Source organism: Lacerta agilis, chromosome 11 (assembly GCF_009819535.1).
Source record: "Lacerta agilis isolate rLacAgi1 chromosome 11, rLacAgi1.pri, whole genome shotgun sequence".
NCBI classification, from domain to species: Eukaryota; Metazoa; Chordata; class Lepidosauria; order Squamata; family Lacertidae; genus Lacerta; species Lacerta agilis.
Window position 1 is genome coordinate 16,996,324 of NC_046322.1, and position 26,908 is coordinate 17,023,231.

Here is a 26,908-nt window from a genome sequence, read left to right on the forward strand (position 1 = left end):
CTGTGAATCTTGCACTTTCCTCCCCTGAAATATGAAACCGCAGCCTGGTCTTGTTTTTATCATTTATATCAATTCACACACACACACACACACACACACACTGACCACAGCTCCTGTAGCTATATTGAAGGTTTCTGCCAAAGTTCCCTTAAATGCAGATCACAGCCTAGCAGGTGGTGCAGACAATTCCCACTGGAATTGCAGGAGTGGACAGCTGCAAACTCTCCATCCCCACGATCTGCCTCCCCAATTCTCCCCACACCTCCAGTGGCTTTTAAAAAGGTGTAAATAGACACTGTGCTTTTAACATTACATCTAGTTTGGCCTGGAGCAGCTTGCTGGGTAATACAGAAAGTTGCTTTCACAAAGGGATGGAGGTTTTCACACAGTCTTCAGATGCTAGCAATTATGTGGAAATCAAGCCACCAACCAATCCATTACCTTGCCCAAAAAGAGAACATTTGAAGCTGGGTGGTAATTACCCTTCTTCAACCAGAGTCTCGCTACTGCCTTCTTGAGGGCAGCTGCCAGCACTCCCTCGAGGAGGTGTTCACAACTTCTGAGGTTCATGCATGCAGCCCAGACCTGAAAGATTTCAACAGCTAGGAAGGACAAGGATCAAGGAGACAAGGGGGTAGGTCTCATCCTTCCAAGCAGATTGGCCGTATCATCAGGTTCTAGAACTTAAAGGTATCCATAATAATAATATCCAGACAATAATATGACCAGATATTACACTAGTCCCAACCAACCCCAACTCCAACACTATAGCAATTATGGCACCCCAGTTGTAATACTACTACTACTACTAATAATAATAATAATAATAATTTATTACTTATACCCTGCCCATCTGGCTGGGTTTTCCCAGCCACTCTGGACGGCTTCCAACAGGAGATTAAAAATACATTAAAACATCAGTCATTAAAAAATTTCCCTAAGCAGGGCTGCCTTCAGATGTCTTCTAAAAGTCAGATAGTTGTTTATTTCCTTGACATCTGATGTGAGCGCGTTTCACAGGGTGGGCGCCACCACCAAGAAGGCCCTCTGCCTGGTTCCCTGTAACCTCACTTCTCGCAGTAAGGGAATTGCCAGAAGGCCTTCGGAGCTGGACCTCAGTGTCCGGGCCAAACAATTGGGGTGGAGATCATGGATGTGATCGGCTTTATTTGTAAAATACGTAGTTAATCCTTCACAGCAGGCCTTTGGATTTTGCTTCCCCCATTTATATGTACATTTAGCGGAGAACTGATTACGGCTGCATATCCAACAAGCTGTCCTGGTGCACAGAACTGTGAGTCATTACTCACTTTCACTGTTTTGGCCGTTGTTGAGTGTTGCATGTTTACAAAAGGTTTAGTAAAGCTATTTTTGTCTTTATAAACTATGTATGTTTATGTGATTTTCTAAGGTTTGCCTTGATTAAAATGTTAGCTGCTGGACTGAAAAAGGTCCTTATGGAACAGCTTGCATTTTGAGATGGTTAAATATTTTTGAACTCCACATTTTTATATAGAAAAAAAAATACACATTAAAGACCTTCTCCATCATGCTTCATGAAAATGATCTTTCTAAATACAGTAATGTGAGAGAAGGCTCAGACTGATGAGAAGTCCGTTAAGCTGATTTTTTCTGCTTTTACTTTCCCTAACAAAATCACCAAGCTCTTGCCTCTGTGCATGTTTTGTTTTCAAGCCACGTGAAAGAAATGTAGTCATGTCATTTTAAATAGTTGCATTTATAAACATCAAAGGCACAGTTGATCCCGTCCATGCATGTGCAGTTCTTAGAGTAGGAGCAGATACCAACAGAGGACTTTCCCTGTTGAGTTCTTTCCCTGTTGACTCTTTTCTGAGCACATGTACTTCCAGGCACGCTGGGAAGCCTATGTACTTCTCCTGTTCTGGTAGCACTATGTGGGCATAAGTTTCTGTAGGAGGTTTCCCTGGACTTCCCTTTACTGCTAATGACTGGGTACATTGTCATGCACCCAGCACAACGTGCGCCTTCTCAAAGGAAGTAAGGTAAAAGGACTGTGTTTGTTACCTAGAATGTCTCCGTTTTAAGGGACAGGTCATCTAAGACTGCTGAGTTGTAGAAAGGGTATGGATATGAGATTTTAGCTAATGACTAGTGGTTTAGAAAGCGAGTTAATCGTAGTAAACTTAATAAATAATAAAATTATCATATTGTGTTACTCTTCTTTTCTGGAAAGGTGTCCAGGACTAACTACATCAGGCAGACTAATCAACATTGTGGTGGTTGCTCTTATAAATAAGTTAACAGCTGGAGTAACACGATGACATGTACTCAGTACTCGGATTAATAAATTATAAACCCTTTTTCTATTGCCAAAGGGAAGTAGACTATCTTATAGTGATGGCAACCAGCAGGGCATTCGACTGGATTATATCGAGGATCGTTGCTTCAGTCCTGATTGAGTGTAGTTAAGACCACCTCAGTCACATCATCATCTTCTTCTTCTTTTGGCAACTGCTTTTATTTTCACTTCATTTTATACCAAAAGCAGTAGTAACGGAGAGAAAGAGAAAAGATCAGAACAAAAAAGGAAGGAAAAGAAAGGAGGGCTATGAGGAAAGAGAGGGAAAGACATCATATTTCCATACAATTCCATCATAAGCATAGCATCCAAGAATGTTTTTCCAAAGGAATCTATGAGAAGAGGGCAGCATGATTGTGTTCCTTTACATTCATATATTCAATAAATGGATGCCAAACTTTAGAAAAAGTTGTCCATTTTTGGCTGGTGTAAGGTTCAGGCATGTGTTTTTCACTTTTCCATTAAAGCAGTGATCCAGATCTGGAGATGCCAGTAGTCTTGCAAGTCTCCTGTAGCTGACTTCCAGTGTTTGGCCACTGTGAGCCTGGCTGCTGCAAACAGGAATCAAAGTAAGGTACTGTAAAGGTAAAGGGACCCCTGACCATTAGATTCAGTCGCGGATGACTCTGGGGTTGCAGTGCTCATCTCGCTTTATTGGCCGAGGGAGCTGGCGCACAGCTTCCGGGTCATGTGGCCAGCATGACTAAGCCGCTTCTGGCGAACCAGAGCAGTGCACGGAAACGCCGTTTACCTTACCGCCGGAATGGTACCTATTTATCTACTTGCACTTTGATGTGCTTTTGAACTGCTAGGTTGGCAGAAGCAGGGACCAAGCAACGGGAGCTCACCCCGTCGCGGGGATTCGAGCCGCCAACCTTCTGGTCGGCAAGCCCTAGGCTCAGTGGTTTAACCCACAGCGCCACCCACATCCCGTAGGAATCAAAGTAGTTCTTTATTAAAACCCTTGGTTTGTGAGCCATCCAGTAAGGATAAAAGGGTCATCATCGGGTCCATAGGTAAAGATTAGGATGTGATGTGGCCTATTTCATAAAATATTTTCTTCCAGAAAGGCTGAATAACAGGGCAAAGCCACCACATATGGGGGCATGTACACGTCCCTCCATACCCCCTACAGGAAGCTGGACTTGTTTAAGTAATTCTTCTCAGGGCATGGAAGGGCACAGGTACCACCTGTGGATAAACTCATATGCATTCTCCAAATGCTTGCTGAGATGGTGTGAAATAAAGGTTTGTTCCAGAGGGCTTGCCACTTTTCTGAGTCAATAGTTTCCCAAAGGTGTTTTAAGATATCTTTGGAACCCAATGAGGCTGCCAATAGAATCCTATATATCTTAGAGAGCAATCCTGTATCACATACTGAATATTGTCTTCACATATTTTCAGAACTAGCCAAGTTACATGAGCCCAGACTTCAGGGTTGGAAAGTATGATGGAGAATTTGATAGTTTTGAACCCATCAATGTGGTATTCCTGAATATTTTTCTTTCAGTAACTCTCTTGTCACTGGAGTAGGGTTTCTGTAGAAATCACTGATTCCGTTGTAACCATAAATCACTGATTCTGTTATAACCAGGGCTTTAAATTGTTGCATCTTATCTTGGGAGTAAAATCCTGGATTATGTAAAAAAGGAGATTCATTTGGTTATTGTATGCAAGTACTGCCAGTCTCTCAGCCAAGATGTGGGGAAAAGGTTTTGTATCTATGTTTAATAATAATAATAATTGCCTGTAAGAATCCAGTTGTTCATCATCTTCCATCTGGTTTGGGTAGTATTGTAATGATAAGAGTACCTGGGATGGGTCCACCTCAACTAATAGCATTAAAAAAACACACACACCTAGAAAGGGAGAAATACAGTGTTGTATTTTTTATTATATCCTCCCATATAGCCATCACTGCCAGGAGCCTTTCCAGGTTTCAGATTCTTTATTGCACTGAGGATATCTAAATGATTGGTTTAAATATTCCATGTTGTCTCTTGTCCAGTTAATGTACCCTCAGTTTGTCCAGGCATATACTTGCTGTCTCTGAATTTGTATCAAAATTTTAATATAATTTTCCAAAAAGTTGTGTAAAACAATTCAGTATATGTTTGGTTTGATATACTTCCCACCCCATCCCCATTTTTTTAAGGGCATAAATGGTGTGCTTTCTCATTTCTGTTTTAATCTATTCTTCTTCTACACAGTGTCTCACATCCATCTTTGGACACATGCCTCTTCTAGTTCTCTCCAGCACTGCCTGTTGTTTGCTTGCTGCATACACACAAGTCCTGGTGTTAGTTCTAGGTTGCCCCTTTACCCATAGAGCTTCCTTCGGGAGCCCTATGCAGAGACCATGCAAAGAACTCTGAAGTTGGGACTAAAGTGAGTGCCATTAGAGGAGATAAGTAGTTCTGCTGCCTGTAGCTTTGTATGAAATGTCCTATTTTCTAGCAGTGCATCAAAAGTCACCATGTTAATCCTTTAATTTAATTCAGATGCTCAATTTTAGCCATGTGTGTTGATTTCATGGCCAGACTCATTTTGTTTGCTAAAACGATAAATATAATGTTTTCCTTTTGATCCAGGTTTGTAGTTTACATATCTGGAGCATTCTCCGTTTATCAGCAGTAGATTTTTTAAAACTGCCATTGGAAAACAAGAGAATCCACTTAGCCTGAATCACAAAATCAAGCCTTTTTATAATTGGATCCCAGATGTCTTCATATAGAGCTCTGAAAAACATTCCTCTTGAAAACTCAGCGAAGTCGTCAACATTCAGTCGCACATTTAATCAAAAGCTTTCGGGTGCCTTTTGTGTTTTCATTGGTGGTTGCATTTTTTAAAGTTGTGGATTGGACTTTGCAGCACATAGTTTTCCCCATTCATTCTGCTGTAAATGGAGACATGATGAATTGCTGGGACAGCCAAAAACAGTGGGAATCTCTTTGTGAACAGAACAGAGAGCCCTGATGTATGCTGACTGTACCAGACCATAAATGGTCCATGTAATTCTGGACAGATTTTTATAGGGAGACCCGATAAGCAAATGCAAGAAAGAGTGAGAAAAGGTGTCCCTCTTCGGCTGATTGCTTTCAACTTTAAGCCACGGCTGCTTTGCTCTGTTTTCTTTCACATTCTTGTGAATTACATCTGGAACAGAATGTTCTTTGTCGAAGCTGGTGCAAAACAGAACACAGCAAGGCCCAGGCTATTCTTCCTGTGTAAATAGCATTGGCATGGAGCATGGGTAGGCAACCTAAGACCCGGGGGCCAGATGCGCCCCAATTGCCTTCTCAATCTGGCCCGCAGATGGTCCGGGAATCAGCGTGTTTTTACATGAGTAGAATGTGTCCTTTTATTTAAAATGCATCTCTGGGTTATTTGTGGGGCCTGCCTGCTGTTTTTTACATGAGTAGAATGTGTGCTTTTATTTAAAATGCATCTCTGGGTTATTTGTGGGGCATAGGAATTTGTTCATTTTTTTTTCCATAATATAGTCTGGCCCTCCACAAGGTCTGAGGGACAGTGGACCGGCCCCCTGCTGAAAAAGTTTGCTGACCCCTGTCATGGAGTGTCCCAGTTTTATTGGCCTTCTACGTCAACCAAGTAGGACTCCAGTTCTGCCTCACCACCTGTGGGAAAGGAAGGAGGCATCATGGAAATGCAGCAGTGCCAGGGCAAAAGACAGCGGAGGAATCCGATAATACCAAATAACAGTTTCAGTTTTCTGAGTGCTGCTGCTTATGTAGCCAAAATGGCACCTTCCCCACCCCACACTCAAGGGAGAGGTTGTTAGCATGGTTGAAGGAACATGAGATCTACAAAAGTACAGGAAATCGTAATAAAGTATTATCAGGGGAACCTCCTTCTCAACTACCCAATGAGGACTGAGTGCTGTGGAATACTGACTGTTGTGGGAGGGCAGAAAACCAGTGGAGAGGGGGAGTGGAATGGAATATTTTAAGGAGGCTGGGTGCAAGCCAGCTAGCCATGAATCAGAGCATCCTGGACTGCAAAATCTTATGGCAGGTACCACTTCATTACTAAGAATATTTATGCTACTTGGGGAGGTGGTTCTCATAATTGTGGTTTGGCTGATTGTGCTGTTTTTTCTTTCTTTCTTATATTTAATTGATTGCAATCAAAGCTTATTCTTTTCTCTATCTCTCCAAGTTGTTTTGAAACTTTGGTGTGAGGGGATAAATGAATTGAATTAATAATAATAATAATAATAATAATAATAATAATAAACCATGTCAAGATAATTGCAGTATCAAATCAAAAGAGATTAAGGGATCTCCTCCCTTTGTCCAGATTCCTAAAAGATGCAGTTGTCCTTATTTAGGTGGACTAACTGGACTGTCAACTGGGAAAATGTAAATAAGGTCCTGGGTTTTGTTATCTGGACAAGAATTATCCAATTATGATGATAATTATAATAAATATTTTACTATTTATATGCCACCTATCTGACTGGGTTAACCCAGCCACTGTGGACAGCTTGCAGCAAAGTATAGGTACACCATAAAACATCAAACAATAAAAACTTCCTTATACAAGGCAGTCTTCAATGTTGACTTTTCCATATGTAGTTGGTGCATTTTAGACAGTGCTTAATTGCTGTCAATGATGGCACTTTACTAGTAAGCCTCAGTGAAATGTACTAATGCAGTGATATGGTTGAGTTGTAAGTATTTATACTGGCTTATGTCAGCATCTGGGTGGCATTAAACCTGTTTAATCATTGTAGCTGCCCAGGACGTGTATTTGCTTAAAGAAAGAAAGAAAAAAGAAAGTGGTAGACATTTGCTTTTCATTATTGGGAAAAGACACACTAAGACCAGTGTCCAAGCATGATTTCTCTGGCTTGGTACAAACTTGTAAGATGGACCACTCTTTCCCCTCGGATCCTGTTTCTGAAAAACTGGAAAATCAGTTGCTGATGTTGTTTAAACTTGCTTAAACCCCTTGTGTTTCTGGCCACCTGATTTGTATTTATAGACCAACCTTGCAGTATGGCATGTTTTTTATATTCATCATACACAGTGCCATTTGGGTGCCATTTCCTGACCTTAGGACCTAGTGTTACTGGCAGAGGAAGGGGTGTATGGGGACTGCGGTCCGCTCCTGGTTCCAGGAGGCTAACAGTGCCCCCCTGACGCTACGCGGGCAGCAGGAGGCTAGAGAGGCTCGCCGTGCGGGCAGCTAGCTCCGCCGCCATGCCGCTCTGGGTGCCAGAGCAAGTACAGGTAGCTCCGCCTTTGTCTAGTGTCAGTTCTTCTGTGCCCCTTGGAGACCAGAGGTCTAAGATTTGCTCACATATAGCCTGGTACCCATGAATCCTGTCAGCAACCGTTGCTCTAATTGGCCCTCAAGCCTCAGTGTCCCTGATGCTTGTAGTGCTTGTTCCTCCCTCTTGATACTGGTCAACCTCAACATCCCTTTGGTTTCTTCTGCTTATGCAGAGAAAATGGCCAGTGAAAGTATAGGGATTTGTAATATTTCAGAGAGCACATAAGGGGGCACACATTTTCTCTCACCGTCCTCTTCCTTTGCTTGTTCTGACATTGCTCTTGATTTTGGTTCTAACAGAGTGTGTTTCTTTCACATCTGGACACCCCATACAGGGAAACAGATTTGAATATCCTCAAGCATCACCTACAATTTGGCCTCATGTTAATGGGGTTGTAGCCTCACCGATCTCCCCAAACCTAGTAAAGTGTACCGACACTAGTCCTTGCTCGCTCCCTGCATGAGGGTGGATGCATGTGCACAAGGACTTTCGTACGTTTTCGTTTCATACAGAATTGCGCTTCCCCTTGCCTTCTGCACTTCTTCAGATGGTTTGCTGGATGCAGAACCCACATTTAATCTCAAATTGCAATAAGGAACTCCTTTTTATTATTTTTTAAATCATGCATGCGTGTTTTTCTCTATGTACAAAGGAGGGCAGGCTAGGATTTGTGCATTTTCAGTTGTTGAATTTTGTGAATTTTGTGACAGGAGCAGGTTACCATGCAGAGCCCAAAAAGCAATGGCTACCAAAATAGCTTTGTCTATACAACTACCTAAAAGCAAATAAATTATTTCTTCCTTTTCATCTGGTCACTTCTCTCTCTCCCCTCCCTCTCCCTCTCCCTTGGATTTCTTTTTTAAAAATTAAAATAATAATTAGTGGTGGTAACACCAGTGTGGCTCACTTGGGGGCAGGGGCACAACCCACTTGTAGATCATGTCCCAGCCACTGAAGACCAGTCTTCTTCCATAATTGTCTGTCTGTCTGTCTGTTTATTTATTTATTTATAAAATGTACCAACCATCTTTTTACACTATAAACAGCACTCGCTCATAAAAATTAAAACAGTAATACAAACCTACCTACAAAATTTTGTGTGTGTGCGTGTGCAATAAGAAGACAGCAGCCTAGAGAGCTCATAAAACACAACCCACAATATTAATATTACCTAGGGATGTATCCATCATTAGTCCTGTGCAGAATAGACCTATTGAAATTAATGGCCACAGCTAACTTGGGTCCATTAATTTCAGTGCATCTACTCTGAGTAAAACTTGGTTGGGTACAACCGTTAGGGTTAAAAGTATGGGTTTTGCATTTGGCTGACATGCATAAACATCATAAAAATGCACAATTCCTCCAGCTGTCAAAGGTTTCTTCTTCCATAGTGTAGTGCGTGTCTGTTTCCTGTTTAATAAAAGAAAGAAAGCCTTCTTGAGCACAGAGTTAAATATGCAGTGATTTGTCTGGATTGTGGCTCCTATCTGCAAATGGTGCATCCTTAATTCTTGCACAAATATTGTTCTGGTAGGGATTATTACAATGCACCTATAATTGTTCTTTTATGGCTGTGAGGTTGAACCTGCAGGCCAGTCGCATAGTTATATACCTACTGCTATATGGATTGAATGGCTGGCTCATGTTTTGATTTCATTTCCACTAGCTAGAAATGGTTGGCTCTTCTTTTGGCTGCACACATACTCTGAATGAACTCTTTTTTTCTTGTGTGGCTGGTTTCAAGGTGGAAGAAGGCTGTGCAGTGAACTGAGAGGGATTTGGGAACAGATGAGATTTTAGGGCTAGAGGCAAACAAAACCTTGGCACATCACAAAAATAATGTGTTTCCTCTCCAGGGACAGTAGCAGACACATTGCTTAGGGCCCTAGAAGGACCTATTTCCATTTTATATCTCTTAAAAATGTGGCTGTGTGAAACTGGGAACTTTATTTTTCAACAAAGTATATTTACCTTAATGAATAACGAGAGTAGTGGTGATTATGCTTTTGATAATAGTGTACACACACACACACATTTCCCCATTCCCTTTAAACCTTAAAATCCCTTAGGCTTGGACACATAGTTTAGATTTGCCCTCTAAAAACTGGAATAAATCTGTGTGGGTGGGTGTTCAAGCTTGAGTTAAGTAAGGCACACGTTCTGTAATGTAGCAGTATGATCAAGTGTTGTCAACATAATGCCTTTCCCTTTTTAAAACATGTAGCCTTTAGCAACTCTCACCATTGCTTTTCACATCCCTTCTATTTATCCTCATTCCAAAGCTCTTCCGCATTTGGGATCAATTCACTGGAGACTCCAGATCCTGCGAAGATCTTCTTGAGACAATATTTGGCTTTTGAGAATATAAATGTTGATAATTATCCATTTGAATTCTTGCGTTTGTGCTGCGGGCGACAATCCTGAAGCTACTCCTGCCAAAGTAGGATCTGTTTCAGGAATGTAGCCTTAGGAACCTCTATTGATCTTCCAGGCTCTCAAGGTCTTTCCACACAAAGCATGCTCTAAATTCATTGTGCAGTAAGCCATCCAGTCTGGTGATGCAGCACCAACAGTGTCCTGCTCAGATTTAAAGGATGCAAGTGATAGTTGTACTGCTGTTTGATCCCCACTTTTTTATAAACTCATACCAGCACAGTGGGGAGGATGTACAGCCTGCCATTAACTTTAAAAGGAAGAGGATTGTCATTTGATTAAAAAAAAAAATTACTTGCTTAATCACATGCCTGTTGACTGGTTACATTTAAATGAATGTCCTTTTGGGGGCATTGAAAAAAGTGTTATTGGTGCTGTCTGTCTGTCTGTCTGAGAATTTCTGGATGCCAGGATTCAAGTTTGGGGCAAGTCCTCTTTGGTGAGAGAACTCCAGCAAAGATTTAGAGTCACTAAATATGCAGCAAAATAAAGCATGGAAATATAGACTGCTAGACCTTTAAAATAGTCCCAAAATTACCCTCTTCCCCCAACAAAGGAAAAGACCACATGTTTGGCAAGTTGAAAACTTGTTTACCTACAGCAGGCATAGGCAACCTTCGGCTCTCCAGATGTTTTGGCCTACAACTCCCATGATCCCTAGCTAACAGGGCCAGTGGTCAGGGATGATGGGAATTGTAGTCCAAAACATCTGGAGAGCCGAAGGTTGCCTATGCCTGACCTACAGACTCTTCAAAGGTCATGTTCCTGTGCTTTTCCATGCATTAGTCAGAAAAGTTGCACAGGCAGTAAAACTTAGCTTAGTTACAAAGTGATGAAAGTTCCTACATTATTGGTACAGGAATTCAATAGTAGCTACTGAGAGCTTGTGGTTGAGCACAAGTAACCAGCTCCAACCTCTTCACATGCTAAACTTCTCAGGTAGACTTGGGTTACAACAATAAGCTTGATTACCCCTTTCCACACACTAAGAGGATGATCTTCAAACCATCCTAAATATCTTTGCAGAGGCTTGTGAAAAGCTTGGCCTATCGCTCAACATCCAAAAAACCAAAGTGCTGCACCAACAAGTACAAAACAACCCCTCTGCAGCACCACAAATCCAACTCAATGGTGCAGTGTTGGAAAGCATTGATCACTTCTCCTACCCGAGCAGTTATCTTTCCACAAGGGCCGACCTTGATGCTGAAATCCAGCGTTGCCTGAGCTCTGCAAGTGCAACTTTCTCCCTATTGAAGCACAGAGTGTTTGAGGACCAGGACATTCTCAGGGAAACCAAAATGCTTGTTTACAAAGCTATTGTACCACCGACCTTACTGTATGCTTATGAAACATGGACCACTTACAAATGCCATCTCCAACTCCTTGAAAGATTCCATCAACGGTGTCTCCAAAAAAGTTTACATATCACTTGGGAAGACAGGCAAACTAACGCCAGTGTACTGGAAGAAGCAAAGACCACCAGTTTCAAAGCAGTGATTCTTCAACTTCAACTTCATTAGTCTGATCATGTTGTTTGGATGTCTGATTATCATCTTCCAAACCAACTACTCTGTTCCGAACTGGTGGTCAACAAAAGAGGTTTAAAGACTCTCTCAAGGCAAATCTTTAAAAATGTAGTATAAACACCAACAACTGGGAAACATTGGCCTGTGAGCGCTCCAATTGGAGAACGGCCTTTACCAAAGGTGTCATGGGCTTTGATGACGCTTGAACTCAGGACGAAAGGGAGAAACGTGCTAAGAGGAAGGCACGCTTGGCAAACCCTCACCATGATCAACTCCCGCCCGGAAACCTATGTCCCCACTGGGGAACAACTTGTGAATCCACAATTGCCCTCCACAGTCACTTACAGACTCGCTGTTAAGACCGTGTTCATGGAAGACAATCTTACTCGGCTATGAGTAGAAGAAGAAGAAAGGGGAAGTTATATAGCCAAGCCTGACACAACAGCTTACACTATGGTATTATCCCCTTCATGTATTAATTGGACTTAATCATGTTTATATGAGAATTTCCAACTTAATGAACCAATGGTGCTGCTCATTGTTAAAAAGAAATATCGTCCTTCTTATTTCCTTCCCCTCCTTTTTCCATTGCAATAACACCATAATTAAATAATGGTAAATAATTTCTCTCTGTATGTAAAATAATGGATTTCACTAGGTTAACATCTCCTACTTTGGGTTGTAATCTGGTATGTATGTACACAAACCACTGACCCAAAAGAAAAGAAAAACGTTACTGCAGAATGTTATTCTTTTATTGCCTTCACCCCCTTGGTGGAGTTCTTGATTTCTGCTCATTGTTAGCATAATTGCCTGTGATGCTGAGATATAAGATGGCAGCATATGGGGCTGAAAAAACAAATTGCTAATGCCTACATTTGTTGGCTTACAGAATTCCTTTTGAGAGCTTTCTGTTATCGCCTATGGTAATGGCTGTTTCATGTTAGCCTTAGTCAAAAGTTCTGATTTGGGTGGTGATAATTCTAAACCCAGATGAACTGCAAAACTATTTACAGCCTTAACTAATTGGGATCTTTAGAAGCCATCCTGTTTTTTCAGTGATTCACTCTTACTTTCTCTGCCTCACGCAAAGCTATATCTGAGTAACTTCCCATTGTTGATGGTAACCAGAGCTGAACTTCCTGTATCAAACTTCCCCTTTGATCGAAGCTTAATGTATCCCTTATAGAGATGACTTACATCCTATTTTTCTTATCCAGGAAATTCGTTTTAAATGTATGATGACCTCTCCTGCATCCCTTTACCCAAAATGGAATCACTGCATCTCTTTGGTCTCTCCTACTTTCTGGGAGGCATGAGCCAAATTCCATGTATTTTGCAGCAATAATGATAATAAAACAATAGATTTCAGGAGTACTGATTTATAGATGGATAAGGCATGCTTTTTTCCTATGGAGTGTTACTGGCAAAGATCTCCAAAGCAGACCGTGCCCTTTAGTAATTTGTCTCATATAGCAAATAATGCCAAACACAAGTATATCAAAGGATTTGGTTGACCAGATTTGATGACTAGGTGAATAAAATTGGAGTAGAAGTGAGCTATATCAAACTAAAAGTTGAGCTATAAAAAGGATACAAAAGTTCAGCTTCAACAGTAAATCTTTAAAAGGCTAAAAATATGAAAATTGCTGTAATACATAAAAAAATGGCAGCACGTAGTGTGTCAGAAAGTATTTGAAATCTTAAATGCAAATCATCTTTATGGTTGTTTCTGTCAACTGGTGACCCCTTCCATTATTTTCTGTAAACCTTGCTGCTGGGTGAGGTATGAAAATTGGGTTGGTCATAAAGGGCAAAGTTAGAATATACATTACACCTAGTCAAATAAAACATTAGCGCAGCAGTCCAGATGTTGCAGAACAACAGCTCCCATCAGCCCTAGCAATCGTGGCCAATGGCCAGTGGTGGTGTGGGTTGCAGTTTAGCAACCTCTGGTGGACCCAAGGTTCCCCACACTTGCATCAATGAATGGGAGATGGTGTTTGGCAACAATAAACACTTCAGAAGTTGTGTGTAACATTTTTATAATTTGGACCCGCAAACCATGCCAAGAATAATAAAGAGTATCCTTTAATTATATATAGAAGCTCATTTGCCTCTTATGTTAACATTGGGGTAGTCTTTGTACATGTCAAAGGATCAGTGTACCATGTTGAATGGGAATTCGCAGTTAGTTGCAGCTTCTGTAACCCCAGATGTATATTTTGGCCTATTTGTATGTCGTATTAAAACCAGGGTGGGGAAACTATTATAGCCCAAGAGCCACATTTGCTCACGGGCAACTCTCCAAGGACGACATGTCATTGGTGAGTATGGCCAGAGACAAAAATGGGTGGATAAATACATGTGACTCTCCTCTTTTGTACAGCAGATTATATGGCAGCCACACAAAAGTCAAGAGGTTTCTATACCTGGCCTAATCTCTCCATCCAGACAAGCAAACACACACACACACACACACACACACACACACACACTACAATGAAAATCAATACTTTTAGATGTAGAACTAAGAATATAACAGCTGTTAGTTTTCCCATTTTTAAATTCTTATTCCATCTTTTTATTAGTGTTTCAAGGCAACTTGACAGCTAGCACTATTCTATCAGTTGAAAGATCGGAGGGGCAGTTGCCCATCCAGCTCCAACCTTAAGCCACACTGGTGAAAGATTGAGTTCTGGTGATCAAGGAAAAATGTTTTCTCACTAGTTTTTCTAATTTTAAAGATGCACTCGAGGCAGTTCTCATAAAGCATGACACATTTGTGAGTTTCAGTTAATTACTTACTTTGTTTAAGGCATTCCTTAGAAGTTTTATTGACTATTCCTCTGTAGTTGTCACCACTCCATTAGACTTTATGGCTCTCTTTGGTGTAATAAAACTAATTAGCTATATAAAACAAGCGAGTGGATCCTGTTCCGTAAAGTCTTCTCATAAATAACCGTCCTTTTAAAACCTCTTAAGGCGTCTCTGCTCTGTGTGTTTTTCTTCAGATAAATGTGAAGAATTGACAAGTACATTTTGTCATCCTTATCTCCTAAGAATTCCTCTATCCAAAGCCTATGAAACTCTGCACTTGAATGTTTGTGGGAGCTATTAAATGAACTGATGATGTTGAATGTTTGTGGCTGACTTAGAAGTTCCCCATTTTGAGACCATATTGAATGCTACCTTACTCAACAGCAGTTCATGACTAGCGTGGCCCATATGCTAACAAAGCCTGTTACAAAGAACATGCATAAACTAAGAACCCATTTTTTAAAAATTAATCTTTATTGACATTTGAGCCAATGCAGCATGATCGCCCCTTACGGTGTTTGGGTGACTTAGGAAGTCCACAGTTGTGCTGGAGGAGTGATGCCAAGGCTGCTTCCTGTGTCAGCTGTGGTTCGGTTTTTCAAAGGGCTCTTCTAGCATGCAACATCATGGACATCTCTCATTTGGACCACTTCCCAACACACATCTCCTTTATCTTCAGCTTGTGGAGAAGATGCTGAGTTAATTTGGGGACCTGGTAGTGAACAATGAGGGCACAAGGAGAAGAGGACGACAGAGGACGAGATGGTTGGACAGTGTTCTCGAAGCTACTAACATGAGTTTGACCAAACTGCAGGAGGCAGTGGAAGACAGGAGTGCCTGGTGTGCTCTGGTCCTTGGGGTCACGAAGAGTCAGAAATGACTAAATAACAACAAGAAGTCATGAACACCTGTCAGATATGTTTCACCAGTTGTCTGATTTGGCTGCCTTGTTCAAACAGGGTTAGGCATTATACTGTTAAGAATATTCTTAAGCAGTGGTTCTGATTTACTGTAACTGTTGAGGTTGTCTCCTCGGATGGAATATCTTACTGTTGTTCTGTTCTGGTTTTTTTCCCCCTTAACCGGTTTTGCATATGGTTAGGAATGGGTTTTTCTTTTCTAATATGGTTCAAATTAGCTTAATTTCAATCAGATGCAGTAAGTGTAGTTTACTCAGAGTATCTATTGCCAGACAAGTATGGAAAGCTCCTCTGGCGTTGACTGTAGTTTCAGGGTATTTATTCCTTCTGTCCTGAGTGCAGAGCACCATCCTGCAAGTGGGTTTAAAAAATGGGTTGTTTTTTAACAAAACAAAACAAATGAATATTGGAAGACCATTTCATAAAAAATCCTCACTACTTTGGGGCAGTTGGGGAGCATCTCCCGTTGATCCTTTTGTGGTATTCGAAAAGGAGGGTGTAGACTAAAATGTCAGATCTCTGAAAACCAAATGCTAAAATACAGCAGCTTTCCAAACCGAAGAGTGCTTGGAGGGAATTGTAATACATTGTATAGTGGTTAGTGTCGGACTAGGACCTGAGAAACCATGACTCAACCTTGAAGCTCATGTCTCAGCCTGACCTACCTCACAGGGTCCTTGTGGAGATAAGATGAGGTGGGGAGAACCATGTATATTATCTTAAGCTCCTTGGAGAAAAAAATGGAATAGGAATGTGAGAAATAAATAGTGCGGCCTGCGTTGTTTGAAACTTGCATCACACCATTTACTATTCACCCCTGTGCATTCTAGCACTTTTCACCTTGCTGTGATACACTCCTCTTCTTACTATCACGTACAAAATAACCCCAACCAGCTCCCAGGAATCTTCTGCAACCTTGTCCCTAGCATCATCTCCTGTCTATTTCCCAATCACACAGGTGTTTTAAGTTGGCTTACAGTTTTCCATCTCATTATGTTTAGTTGTATGTGGGCTTGATTAAATTTATATTGGAGGGGAAGGAGAGTCACACTTTGGCAGTGAGAAAATAAAGCCCCACAAATCCTTTTAATTGTCAAATACGGGGCATACTGGACATATGTCTTGTTATTGTGTCTTTTTTATACATTACAGTATACAGAGTATGCTACATGGGTAATGGGTCTCTGTAAAATCAAAAGAAACACAAATTTGAAGAGCTTAAAATTGAACTCGGTAAGAGAGTCAGCTGTTTCCAGAAATTATTTACATTCTCTGATCATGAATATGTCCCCATTACCTTCCAAGAGTGCATTTCAATCCCTTTTAAAATTGCTTTGAATCACTCTTTGGCAATAAGAAGCATTTCACAAAATCTGTTTTGCAGATGTGGAATCTACTGCTTTTAAAAAGCCAGTTACACGTAAAATGGGTTTGCATTGTGGATTACGTGTCAGCCCTTCCAGCTGAAGAGTAATTTTGTAGATCTTCAGACTTTTCAATGTGAGTTTTTGTTTTTAGTCTGTGACACAGGCGCAAAATTGAATTTAAATGCCCTGTGTTTAGTTGACTGCCTTCAATCTAATGTGTGATTAATTTTGGCATATTTTTCTGATGTTTACTTTTCAGCAATGCAGGCATCACCCCCATGCCTCATTTTCTTTTGAGCAGTGCATGAGCTTTATTAATTCTTTTACTAATCCTCTTTACAAAAGAACAGACTCCAGCGGTTTGGCCTTCGTCCGTTCAGTAACAAATTTATTATGCTTTATTTATTTCTAGTTTTACTGTATTCTGTTTGTTTATTTATTTGGTACGTTTATATACCACTTTTCCATCATGGAACTGAAGGTGATGTGCATGGGGTTCGCAGAAGAAGACCCAGGCTGGTTTAGCCCCAGGAAGCTAGTTGCAATCTGTCAAAGTCTAAGGAGAGAAGCATCAGTTGTACACAAAGAGAAATAATTGTGGGCAGTGCAGTGTGTTAAATGTATGAGAAAGCAAAGGTGGGTATGGGGGTGCTGCACACTCAGACCCTGTTTTTTTGTTTTTTGTTTACCTTCCTCAGTCCCATCCTTATAACTGTTGGTCACCATGGGGTATTATCTGGAAGTGTAGACCATGAGCATTGGTCCCATGCTCACAGCATCTGCAAGGCAGAGCTGATTACAGAAGGGAACTACAAACTAACCAGCAGAACTTGCTGGTCAGAACCTCCTTGAGCTAAGGAATCAGGTGGCCATGGGAAACAAGTGATGCTCTTCTTCTGGCTGATAAGTGTATGGCTGAAGTAAGCCTTTGAGCTGTTTCTTCTGTTCCCTTCTTAAACTGGTTCCTCTTTCATTTGTCTTATGCCTGCTGTGCTGGCTTGGTTTTCTTTGTGGTTTTTGAAGTCCCTCCCCCACCATACCCATAACTTCCTCTGGACCCTGAGTGAGAGGCAAGAAAGGGAAAATCTTCCAGGTTAAGATACTGGGAGATGAAAGGAAAGTTCACAGGTGAGAGCTTGAAGGGCCTGCCTCCTTCTGTGTGAGACAAGGGTTACCTTTGAGAGAGGACTCAGCATTTTCTTTTCTCTTTCTCTTTCTCTGTTTTGTTTTTATTTAGATTAGTTACTTTTATTTTATTGTATTATGAAAGATCTTTGATAAAATATTAGTAGGAGAAAGAAAGAAACTTCCTCCATAGACCAATAGGTGTGGATGTAACTCCCAGTGATACTCCTGTAGCTTCCTGGGATAATAGGCACTGCCTGTTGGTATGTCAAAACAATATCTTTTGTCATTGACTGGAAGATCCATCATTAATGGCTACATTTTGCAGGATGCCCACATATGAAATGCATAGTGGTTGTGCGGCATGTACAGATTATGAAGTGCTGAAATGCATATATGGGTTGCCAGAGGCTTTTCTGTTTGGCCAGCCCAAATAATTCTTGGCATCTAACTATATACAGTTTGTGTGTCTCATAACTTGTATGAATTTGCTAGTGTGTGGTCCAGCTGTTGGGTATGCCCAATTTGGTTTTGTGAAACCTACTAGAAATCCGACTCTTGGTCTTTGCTCAGACAGCCTTATCTTCTTGGTAGATGGCTGCCTTGATACAGTAGTAGCATTTGACTTGGCAAAATACCTGATAAACTGTATTCTTGGATTCCAAGTCTTGGTTGTGTAGTCTAAACAAATGAACTTTGTCCAAAGTGCTCTTTGATTCATTTCTTTTTAATTAATTATCTCCTCTCCCTGCCAAATATTGAAATGTTTTTATTCGTTGGATGCCAGAAGACGTTTGAGTTAAAGTCTGGAAGAAATTCAGCATTTTGAAAGGATGGAAGTCTGTTGTGTATAGGAATATTTAGGCAGTCCACCTGTATTTATGTCCTTCTCCATTCCCATTCCCGTACTTTCAGCTGTTTCATGTGTATCTAAAAAACAGTAAAATCCAGCGGGGTGGGAGGAATGTCTATATATCTCTTCATAAAGCTTATATCCTGCCATTTGCCTAAGGTCCCAGAGTGGGTTACAGCACTGAAATCATAAAACAGTGCACATAAAATAATAGAATATCAACAATACAGTTATATCTGAGTGGTGTGTACACCTTTACTAACCTAGAGTTCTCAGGATGTTTGGGGCTATAACTCCAATAATTCCCAACCATTATGTTAAAGTTCTTTATGAACTCATTGTCAAATATATGAGTCCAGTATTGCTCCACTACTCCTCCTGTTCAGTTCTCTCCGTTCCCAACTGGAAGCAGTCTTTGTCCACATCCCACCACCCATCCCCCATTCCAGTAACATTTTGCTGGATTCCGGGGCATGTTGAAAAGGTAAGCAGCCAGCAGGCCCACCCATGCTGCCCAAATGGCAACTTGCCTGGCCATTAGGCCAGTGCAGATACTTTTCAGTGATTTTTTTAAAATCTAAATTGGCATTAGATGACTAGTTTGTGAGAAGGACAAATGAGCGATAAGTGGTTTGAACTAAAGCGGGGGTCAGCAACCTGCGGCTCCGGAGCCGCATGCGGCTCTTTTACACGGCTGCCGCGGCTCTGGGACTCCGGGGCAGATACGCCAGCCCACTTCTCCAGCTGCCCAGCGGAAGCGACCGCCCTCCAGCTGGCCGGCGGCCCGCCCTCCGGAGGCTGAGGGCGCTGCTCAGGGGCGTATCCAGGATCACTTGGCCTTGAACAGCGGGGCAGCGGGGCTTGGAGGCGGTGGGGACGCAGTAGAGGTGGCACAGCTCAGCTGAGGGCTCTGGCGGGGAGCGCGCCTGAGGCGCGCGCGCTCCTTCGGGAAGAGATGGAGCTGGGCGAGCAGGAGGGGGAACTTTGAAGACCCCGCCTCCGCCTCCGAAGCAGGCGTCCGTGGGAGAGGCCGCACCCCCAAGCCTGCCTGGCGGGACCAACCCTGCCCAGCTCCGGGAGTCTTCCTAGCGTGGGAGGCGGCCTCAGGGCGGACAGGGGAGCTCTGGGGTCAGCAGCTATGTGGGACCCCACAGCATCCAGAGGCACCTGGGAGGTGGGACAGGATGGGGGCAGGAAGGGGGCCTTCAGACGCGTGCCCGCACGGGCACTGGAGGCCAGGACTCCTCGGCTGGGTCGTGGGACCGCGGGGGCGGGCTGGCTGCGGTTCCTCTCAGAAGGCTGCTGGCTGCTGCGTTGAGGCGACGACGAGGTAGGCAGCTGTGGGCTGGGCCAGGGGCGGTGGGTGGCAGGCGAGGGCGAGGGGGGAAGCCCTCTTTTTAAAAATGGTCGAGGAAGCGTTGCCTGTTTCCCTGCCGCTGCCTCCTTCACTCCTGGTTCCGCTCGCATCAGACTGCGCTCTCACGGGCGCACGTCTCTCTCCGCCCCGGAGCAAGGCCGGGACGTTTTGCAGTTTTTCCTCTGTCCTGAGTGTGTGTTAGGGGAGCCTTGACAAAGCACCTGTTGGCGTGGAAGAGAGGAGTCCTAACTTGGATCTGTGTTCATGTGCAAAATCTATCGCCATTGTCATTAAGGGGGCAGGGAACTCCCCTAAAAAGGTTTGAACACTACGAACTACTACAGCCACCTGTATGCAAGTCAGCACAAACATCACAGGCTTCTCTGGTGCAATTCTGTGCTTTATTTAGCAAGAGAGGAGGTTGGAAGAGGTGAACATAGCCTCTGGTCTGAAATATTAAGAGTAAAAGACACTAAGATTATTGTAAAAGCCAGCAGTCTTCAATTAGACATGGGACAAACATTTAACACAAGTGTGCAGTTGAGGACTCATTTTTTTAAAAAACAACAACAACAAATCAAATATTTGTATGCTGTTGCAACCCACCTTGGACCAGGCTGTGACCTGGTAGTGGTCCCCAGGGTGGATAAAAATGAATGTTTTTTTAAAAAAATAACTGGATTATTTTTTTATTTAAATCGGATTATTTTTTTATTTAAATCGGATTTTTTTTAATTTAAATCGGATTTTTAAAAATAAAATGCAGTGTTATATTTGTTTTAAATGTCGCAATGGTTTTGCGGCTCCCAGGTTTTTTTCCCCCTTCGGAAACGGGTCCAAGTGGCTCTTTTGGTCTTAAAGGTTGCAGACCCCTGAACTAAAGCCTGTGCTGCAGATGTGATCAAAAGCACCTCCTAAGGATCACAGGCAAGATGCCACCCAAGGAAGAGTGGGTAGCTATGCTTCACAATCCTCTAAGCTTTGCGCAGCTTCATCCTACTTATTTGTTTATTAATCTAATATTTCTGTGCCCTACCTTTTATGAAAACCTTCATTGCAAGATAGCTCACAAAAACAAATTAACAAATAATATCTGATGCCATACATTCCTTGGATGTAACAATATTTCTGCACAAAGATTTTGATTTGCATGCTATCATTATGTACCCCCTTCATGTAAAACTAATGCATTACTAGGTCCTTGGGCAATCTCTGTTTTCTGGTACGCAGCTCTGAGTAAATCACTAAGGGGGGGGAGCTTTTGGGTATACCTTTCAGTGTATACTAGATTCCCTTTTCTTTCAGCAGCCTATCCAGATATAAAAGGTTGATGGATGGGTTTTGAGTTGCAGCTGCTCTATAATAAGCACACCTGATTCATGGTGAGGTGTTTTAAACTTAAGCCTTGGCATTCTGTTGCAAATTCTTAAAGCAGTTACAGGGTGCTTCCAGATGGGCTGCTTATGCAGAGAAAATGCAGTTGTAGTGCCACACTTTCTGATGCAAGTATGCCATCACTTTTCTAATCACAAAACGCCCAGGAAGTTGCACTGGAAAGTGTGAGATAATAACCCCTAGCTGGCATTGTTGAATGACCCTCATGTGAACATAGCATGCAAGTTGTATAATCTCCACACAAGTTTTGTATGAGCAGACCAACATGAGTGCTCAATGAACAGCTGGTCTGGATGCTCTCACAATCTATCCTACTCATATAGCCTACTTCAGCAGCCACTGAAGGACAGGTTGTTACAGAGCTTTGGGGTACATCTAAGGCCGTCTTGCCCATCTGCAGAACTTCAGGTCCTCTGTTGGAGCAATCCATGGTGGGTGTGGTGACCCTTGAGAACTGTTGTACTACTTCCACCTTGCAGCAGCAAATATTCCCTGGGCAATCTGCAGGGCTACCTTGATTACAATGCCTCATTCTCTGTGGGCCATTCTTCAGATTGAAGTGCCAGGAGCAACCCAGAGAGCTCTTAGAAATGCAGCCTTCACTTGGATGTAGCTGTCTTAGGCAGCTGCTACCATCTGGAACTAGTAGCTAACCAGATACCAAAAGCACTAATCCACTGCTCCTCCTGATCATCTGCTCAAGACAAGGGAATTACCGGTACCTGGGCTAATAGGTGGGGCAGCCTTAACCAACTTGCCTTTATTTTTGTACTTGGTGGAATATGGTCTACCTGCTGTAGCACAGCGAAGCAGACCATCTAACCAGACCTGCTAGATCAGCACTGTTCAATTACAGTAATGTTCTGTGTCTGCAGCAGGCCATTATAGCCTAATGAGGAATAATTGGTCAACTTTGCACTTAATCTCACAGGCATAGATTGATCACTGTAACATCAAACTAAGTAATTGTTCAAGTTAGTGTAAACAGAGGAGAGGTGGGGAAGGGAGGCATTGTAGCCATGAACACATGGAGGGGTGAGCAGGATTACACCCACTGCCCCTGCTCTCAACTGCCACATGTTCAACTGGAGCTGTGAATAGATACGTTCTCTGCACTATTGTAAATGAATTTCTTAGCAACTTACTTTCTTTGCAATTTTATTCTCCTCTTCTCTTAACATTACAGGCTGGGAGATGCATTGTTTTATTATGAACTCTTAGGTTTCCAGTATTAAGCACGCATTTAAAAGAATTACATAAAACGACATTGCGGTTGTGGTTTGTTTGCATCATAAGGAAATTGGGTTTTTCAAAACAACTGGGATTTATTTCACCTTTTAAACTGTTTGGCAAACCATTATTTCTGTTGATCTCTTCCTTAGGACTGTGAGGACATGGGATGTTACCAATGACAAAAAGCACAAAGGTGTGTTTAAACCACGGTCAGCCCAAGGTAAACGGGTAATTCCCACAAGCTGCACCTACAGCAGAGATGGAAAACTCATTGCAGCTGGTTGCCAAGATGGGTCCATACAGATCTGGGATAGGAATATGAATGTAAGTGGCCACCTTTTTTTCATACTCCAACTGTGAAAATGGGAAGTGCTGAATGTGTAACTTGGTGAAATCCCTTAAGGCTTTTTTCTGTCTTAAAGTTACGCAGTCCCTTCCAACTATACCACCTTAATATATGCTGGCAAACAAATGTTATTGATTCAGGTGGCTATTCTTTTCAAGCAATATTAAATAAAATGAAGTTGGTTTCTTTTTGCGTTTTCCATCTTAACAATGGCCATTTCAAACACCCATTGATGGCAAACGTAGGGGCTGTACACCCCCTCCCCATGCCCTCGAGATCTTCATGTGTTTCCAAACCAAGTTCTCCACTATGTCCGGAATGGGAAAATATTTTTTTTTTAACTTTGCTAACTAATCAGGATTCTAAGCCTCAAATGTGAAATTGCAGAACTAGAATGCACCTGCAGACTTGACTTTATGCAATTCAGAAGTAACTGAGGCTGAATTAAAGTGTCAGTTGTCTCTTTTTGTTGCTGTTTCTTCACCCCCACTGCTATCCGCACTAAATTTGCTCACTAAAACTAGTGGTTCCACCCCTAACCACCAACTGAAGCAGGCTGTGAAGTTGTGTACAATGATGCTGAAAAGACTCTGGTTGAAAATGCTCTATGGACTAAATTACACAAGCAAAGATAGAGGGGGTGATTTATTTATTTTTCATTCGGGGCATCTGCAGTAGCCTGACCATCAGATGATACTCTGGCCAAATGGCGCTGACATTTGACGTGTCTTTTCTGCTTATTCATAAACACGTGAAAAGGTGAGCATGCACACCAGTGTACGGTGTCATTCCTAAGGCACACAGAAGTTCATGCAGAGAAAGACATGAATAAGCAGACTATTAGGAATGCTGCTGTTAACTCTACACCAGGAAACTTAATATTTGAATACTGTCTGCATTTACATCAACAGCCGCACAGGTGATGAAAGCCAGCCTCTGAAAAAATTATTATTCTGTTGGAACAAGTTTACACTTGGAATAGCTTCCTTAAAGCTTCATGCCATTAAGAAGTTTTACTAGGTTTATAGTGGAAATAATAACAGAAATAAAAAGCTGGCAATCAAAATTAGTCAGAATTTAGCTGGACTAACATTATTGTAGGCTTGTGGCTGAATATTTATGATAATGTAGCTCCTTTCACTTCCTGTACACCTCCCTTTTTGAAACAGTATGAAAGACTGAATAGGCTGATATTGCCATACTAAACTATGTGACTACAACATTGTTCTCCCAGATCGCTTACTTTAACAGCCAGTGTTGTGGAGAAGCTTTGTGATACCTTCAAGGATTTACTATGTACACTTTTTAATTATTTAAAGAGGAAGTATTCTTGCTTAATTATCAGGATCAAAAGGTTTGTTATAATAAATGAAACGCAGTTAACCCGCAGACAGTGCAAGTAGTTGGGAGGTGGAGGGGCATAGCACTGCTACAAGTCAAAGGGAAGGGTAATAGCCATGTTAAAGAGTTAGGGATTGCCTCCTTGCTCATTTGAAATTTACGTACTGAGTTTGTTAAAAATCGCTTTGAGCTTTTTTACAATCAAGCAAATTGAATTATTATTATTATTATTATTATTATTATTATTATTATTATTATTATTATTATTTATTGAATTTATATACCGCCCTATACCCGGAGGTCTCAGGGCAGTTCACATGAAAAGATCACAGTACCGGTATATAAAATAAAAATAAAAGCAATAACACAATAATACACCCCCCCAAAAAAGAGCCACATTTTAAAAGGTATTGGATGTTGATCAGGTCAACCAAAGGCCTGGTTAAAAACTAACGTTTTTTGCCTGGCGCCCGAAGGTGTATAATGAAGGCGCCATGCAAACTTCCCTAAATGTCTAAAGTGGCAAACAATAATAAATCACAACAAAATAAAATAACAAAGCAAACTAATTTTTTTAAAGTCATGCTCTTCAGTAACGCGTAGCCTACAAGTTGTGAAAAGCAAGGGAATGGTCTCACTCGATGATCAAGCACTGAGGAGAAGGCAACCTTGCTGACTTGTGGCCCATTACCAGGGCTTGAGTCATGCACCATTTTTAAAACTGTGTGTGTGCTTGCACATGTGTATCTGTCTGCCTTTCCATCAATATAGAGAGAGGGAGGAAATAAGATTTATTCTGTCACGAAGCTTCACTGTTACAGAAAGGAGAGCATGGCTGGGAGGAGGGGGCTTACTGTAGCAGTCCTCACAGAGTGGCTTCCTCTGTTGTTCCATTTTCCGTTGACATCTGGCCCATCCTCCTGGAATAAATTCAAGACTTTCTTGAATTTTAATAAAGGAAGGATAATATGACATCAAGAGGAGATAACCAAAAAGCTAACCAGAGTTCTGTTATATGTGTGCTTCCCTTCAGAGAATAATGCCTCTTTGACTTTCTTTGACAGTTCTCATACAGGTTTTCCATTGTGTCACAAAAACTTCATTAATTTTATTTCTGGTGCACAGAGTTGTGCGCATGCATAGTTTATGAAAGCATTCTGTATAGCGAATTAATAAACTATGTGAAAAGTTCGAACAGTCTCCACAGACTTCGCATTTTCGTTTTCATTGAGTCATCGTCGTTTTTTGGAAACTTGATTCACCAATTTTTTTACCCTTGTGTAAAATAATACCTGTTAAGTCATTATTTTAATTATTATTGCAATTCCCCCAATTTATTTGTTACAGTTAAAATTAGGTGACAACTCTCCCCTTCTGACCTCCTAGTGCAGGGGTCAGCAACCTTTTTCAGCCATGGGCCGGTCCACCATCCCCCAGACCATGTGGTGGGCCGGACTATATTATGAAGGGGAAAAAAATGAATGAATTCCTATGCCCCACAAATAACCCAGAGATGCATTTTAAATAAAAGCACACATTCTACTCATGTAAAAACACCAGGCAGGCCCCATAAATAACCCAGAGGTGCATTTTAAATAAAAGCACATATTCTACTCATGTAAAAACATGCTGATTCCCAGACCATCCGCGGGCCAGATTGAGAAGGCGATTGGCCCGCATCCGGCCCACGGGCCTTAGGTTGCCTACCCCTGTACTAGAGAATAGAGAGGCAAACCTGTGGTGTTTCTCTTTTCCTCTCCAAAAGGATAAAGAGAACACTTGTTACAGATACCAAACATAAGATGATTCCTTTCAGATGCAGAGGATCATCTAGTCCAGGGACAGCCAACTTCCAAGAGACTGCAGTCTACTCATACAATTAAAAACTGGCAGTGATCTACCCATTTTGGGGGGGGACAGGGCAAAGAATAAATTAATCCGCTGACCAAGAGATCACTTCTGAAACATTCACCCTTGCAGCAAGAGCTCCGTCTTTCGTACTGCTGATCTAGAGGGCAGGGCAAGGGGCTGGGGCCAGATGGAGGAGCCAGCGATTAACCGCAATCTACCAAAACCTCCCAGGGATCGACCAGTAGATCGCGATCGACCTGCTGGACATCCCTGATCTAGTCTAACATCCTGTTTGAGAGCAATCTGCCGGATGCCTCTGGGAAGCACATAAGCAGAGCATTGAAGGCAATAGCCCTTGCCTGCTGCTGGCATTTTGTGACATACTGCCTTGATGTACTGCAGGTTCCACATAGCCAGCATGAGATGTGGCCAGTGATGTACCACAAATTTGTCCAAACATCTCTTGTTTTATCAAGTGGGTGGCCATTGCCATATCTTATAGGTGTGAATTCCACAAATTAATTGTGCATCATATGAATTACTTCCCTTTGTCCTGCCATAAATAAACTGAGGAGGAAACACCTCTCTCCTATATATACAACTGATTTTTAAAAGAGTTGTAAATTTGTAGATGTGGCAGATGTGTCGTAACTGGACAGCACACAAACATGTACAGTGCTATGTATTTTTAATTATGCTTT

At 41.9% G+C, this 26,908-nt stretch overlaps 1 protein-coding gene across 1 annotated transcript in view; it reads left to right on the plus strand.

The window, feature by feature from the left end:
- WDR70 (WD repeat domain 70) overlaps positions 1–26,908 on the plus strand; it is a 109,241-nt gene that overhangs the window by 42,779 nt on the left and 39,554 nt on the right. Inside the window, exon 10 of the mRNA XM_033164137.1 lies at positions 22,819–22,993. Coding sequence (XP_033020028.1) covers positions 22,819–22,993 — 175 coding nt within the window. The remainder of the gene's footprint in view (positions 1–22,818; positions 22,994–26,908) is intronic.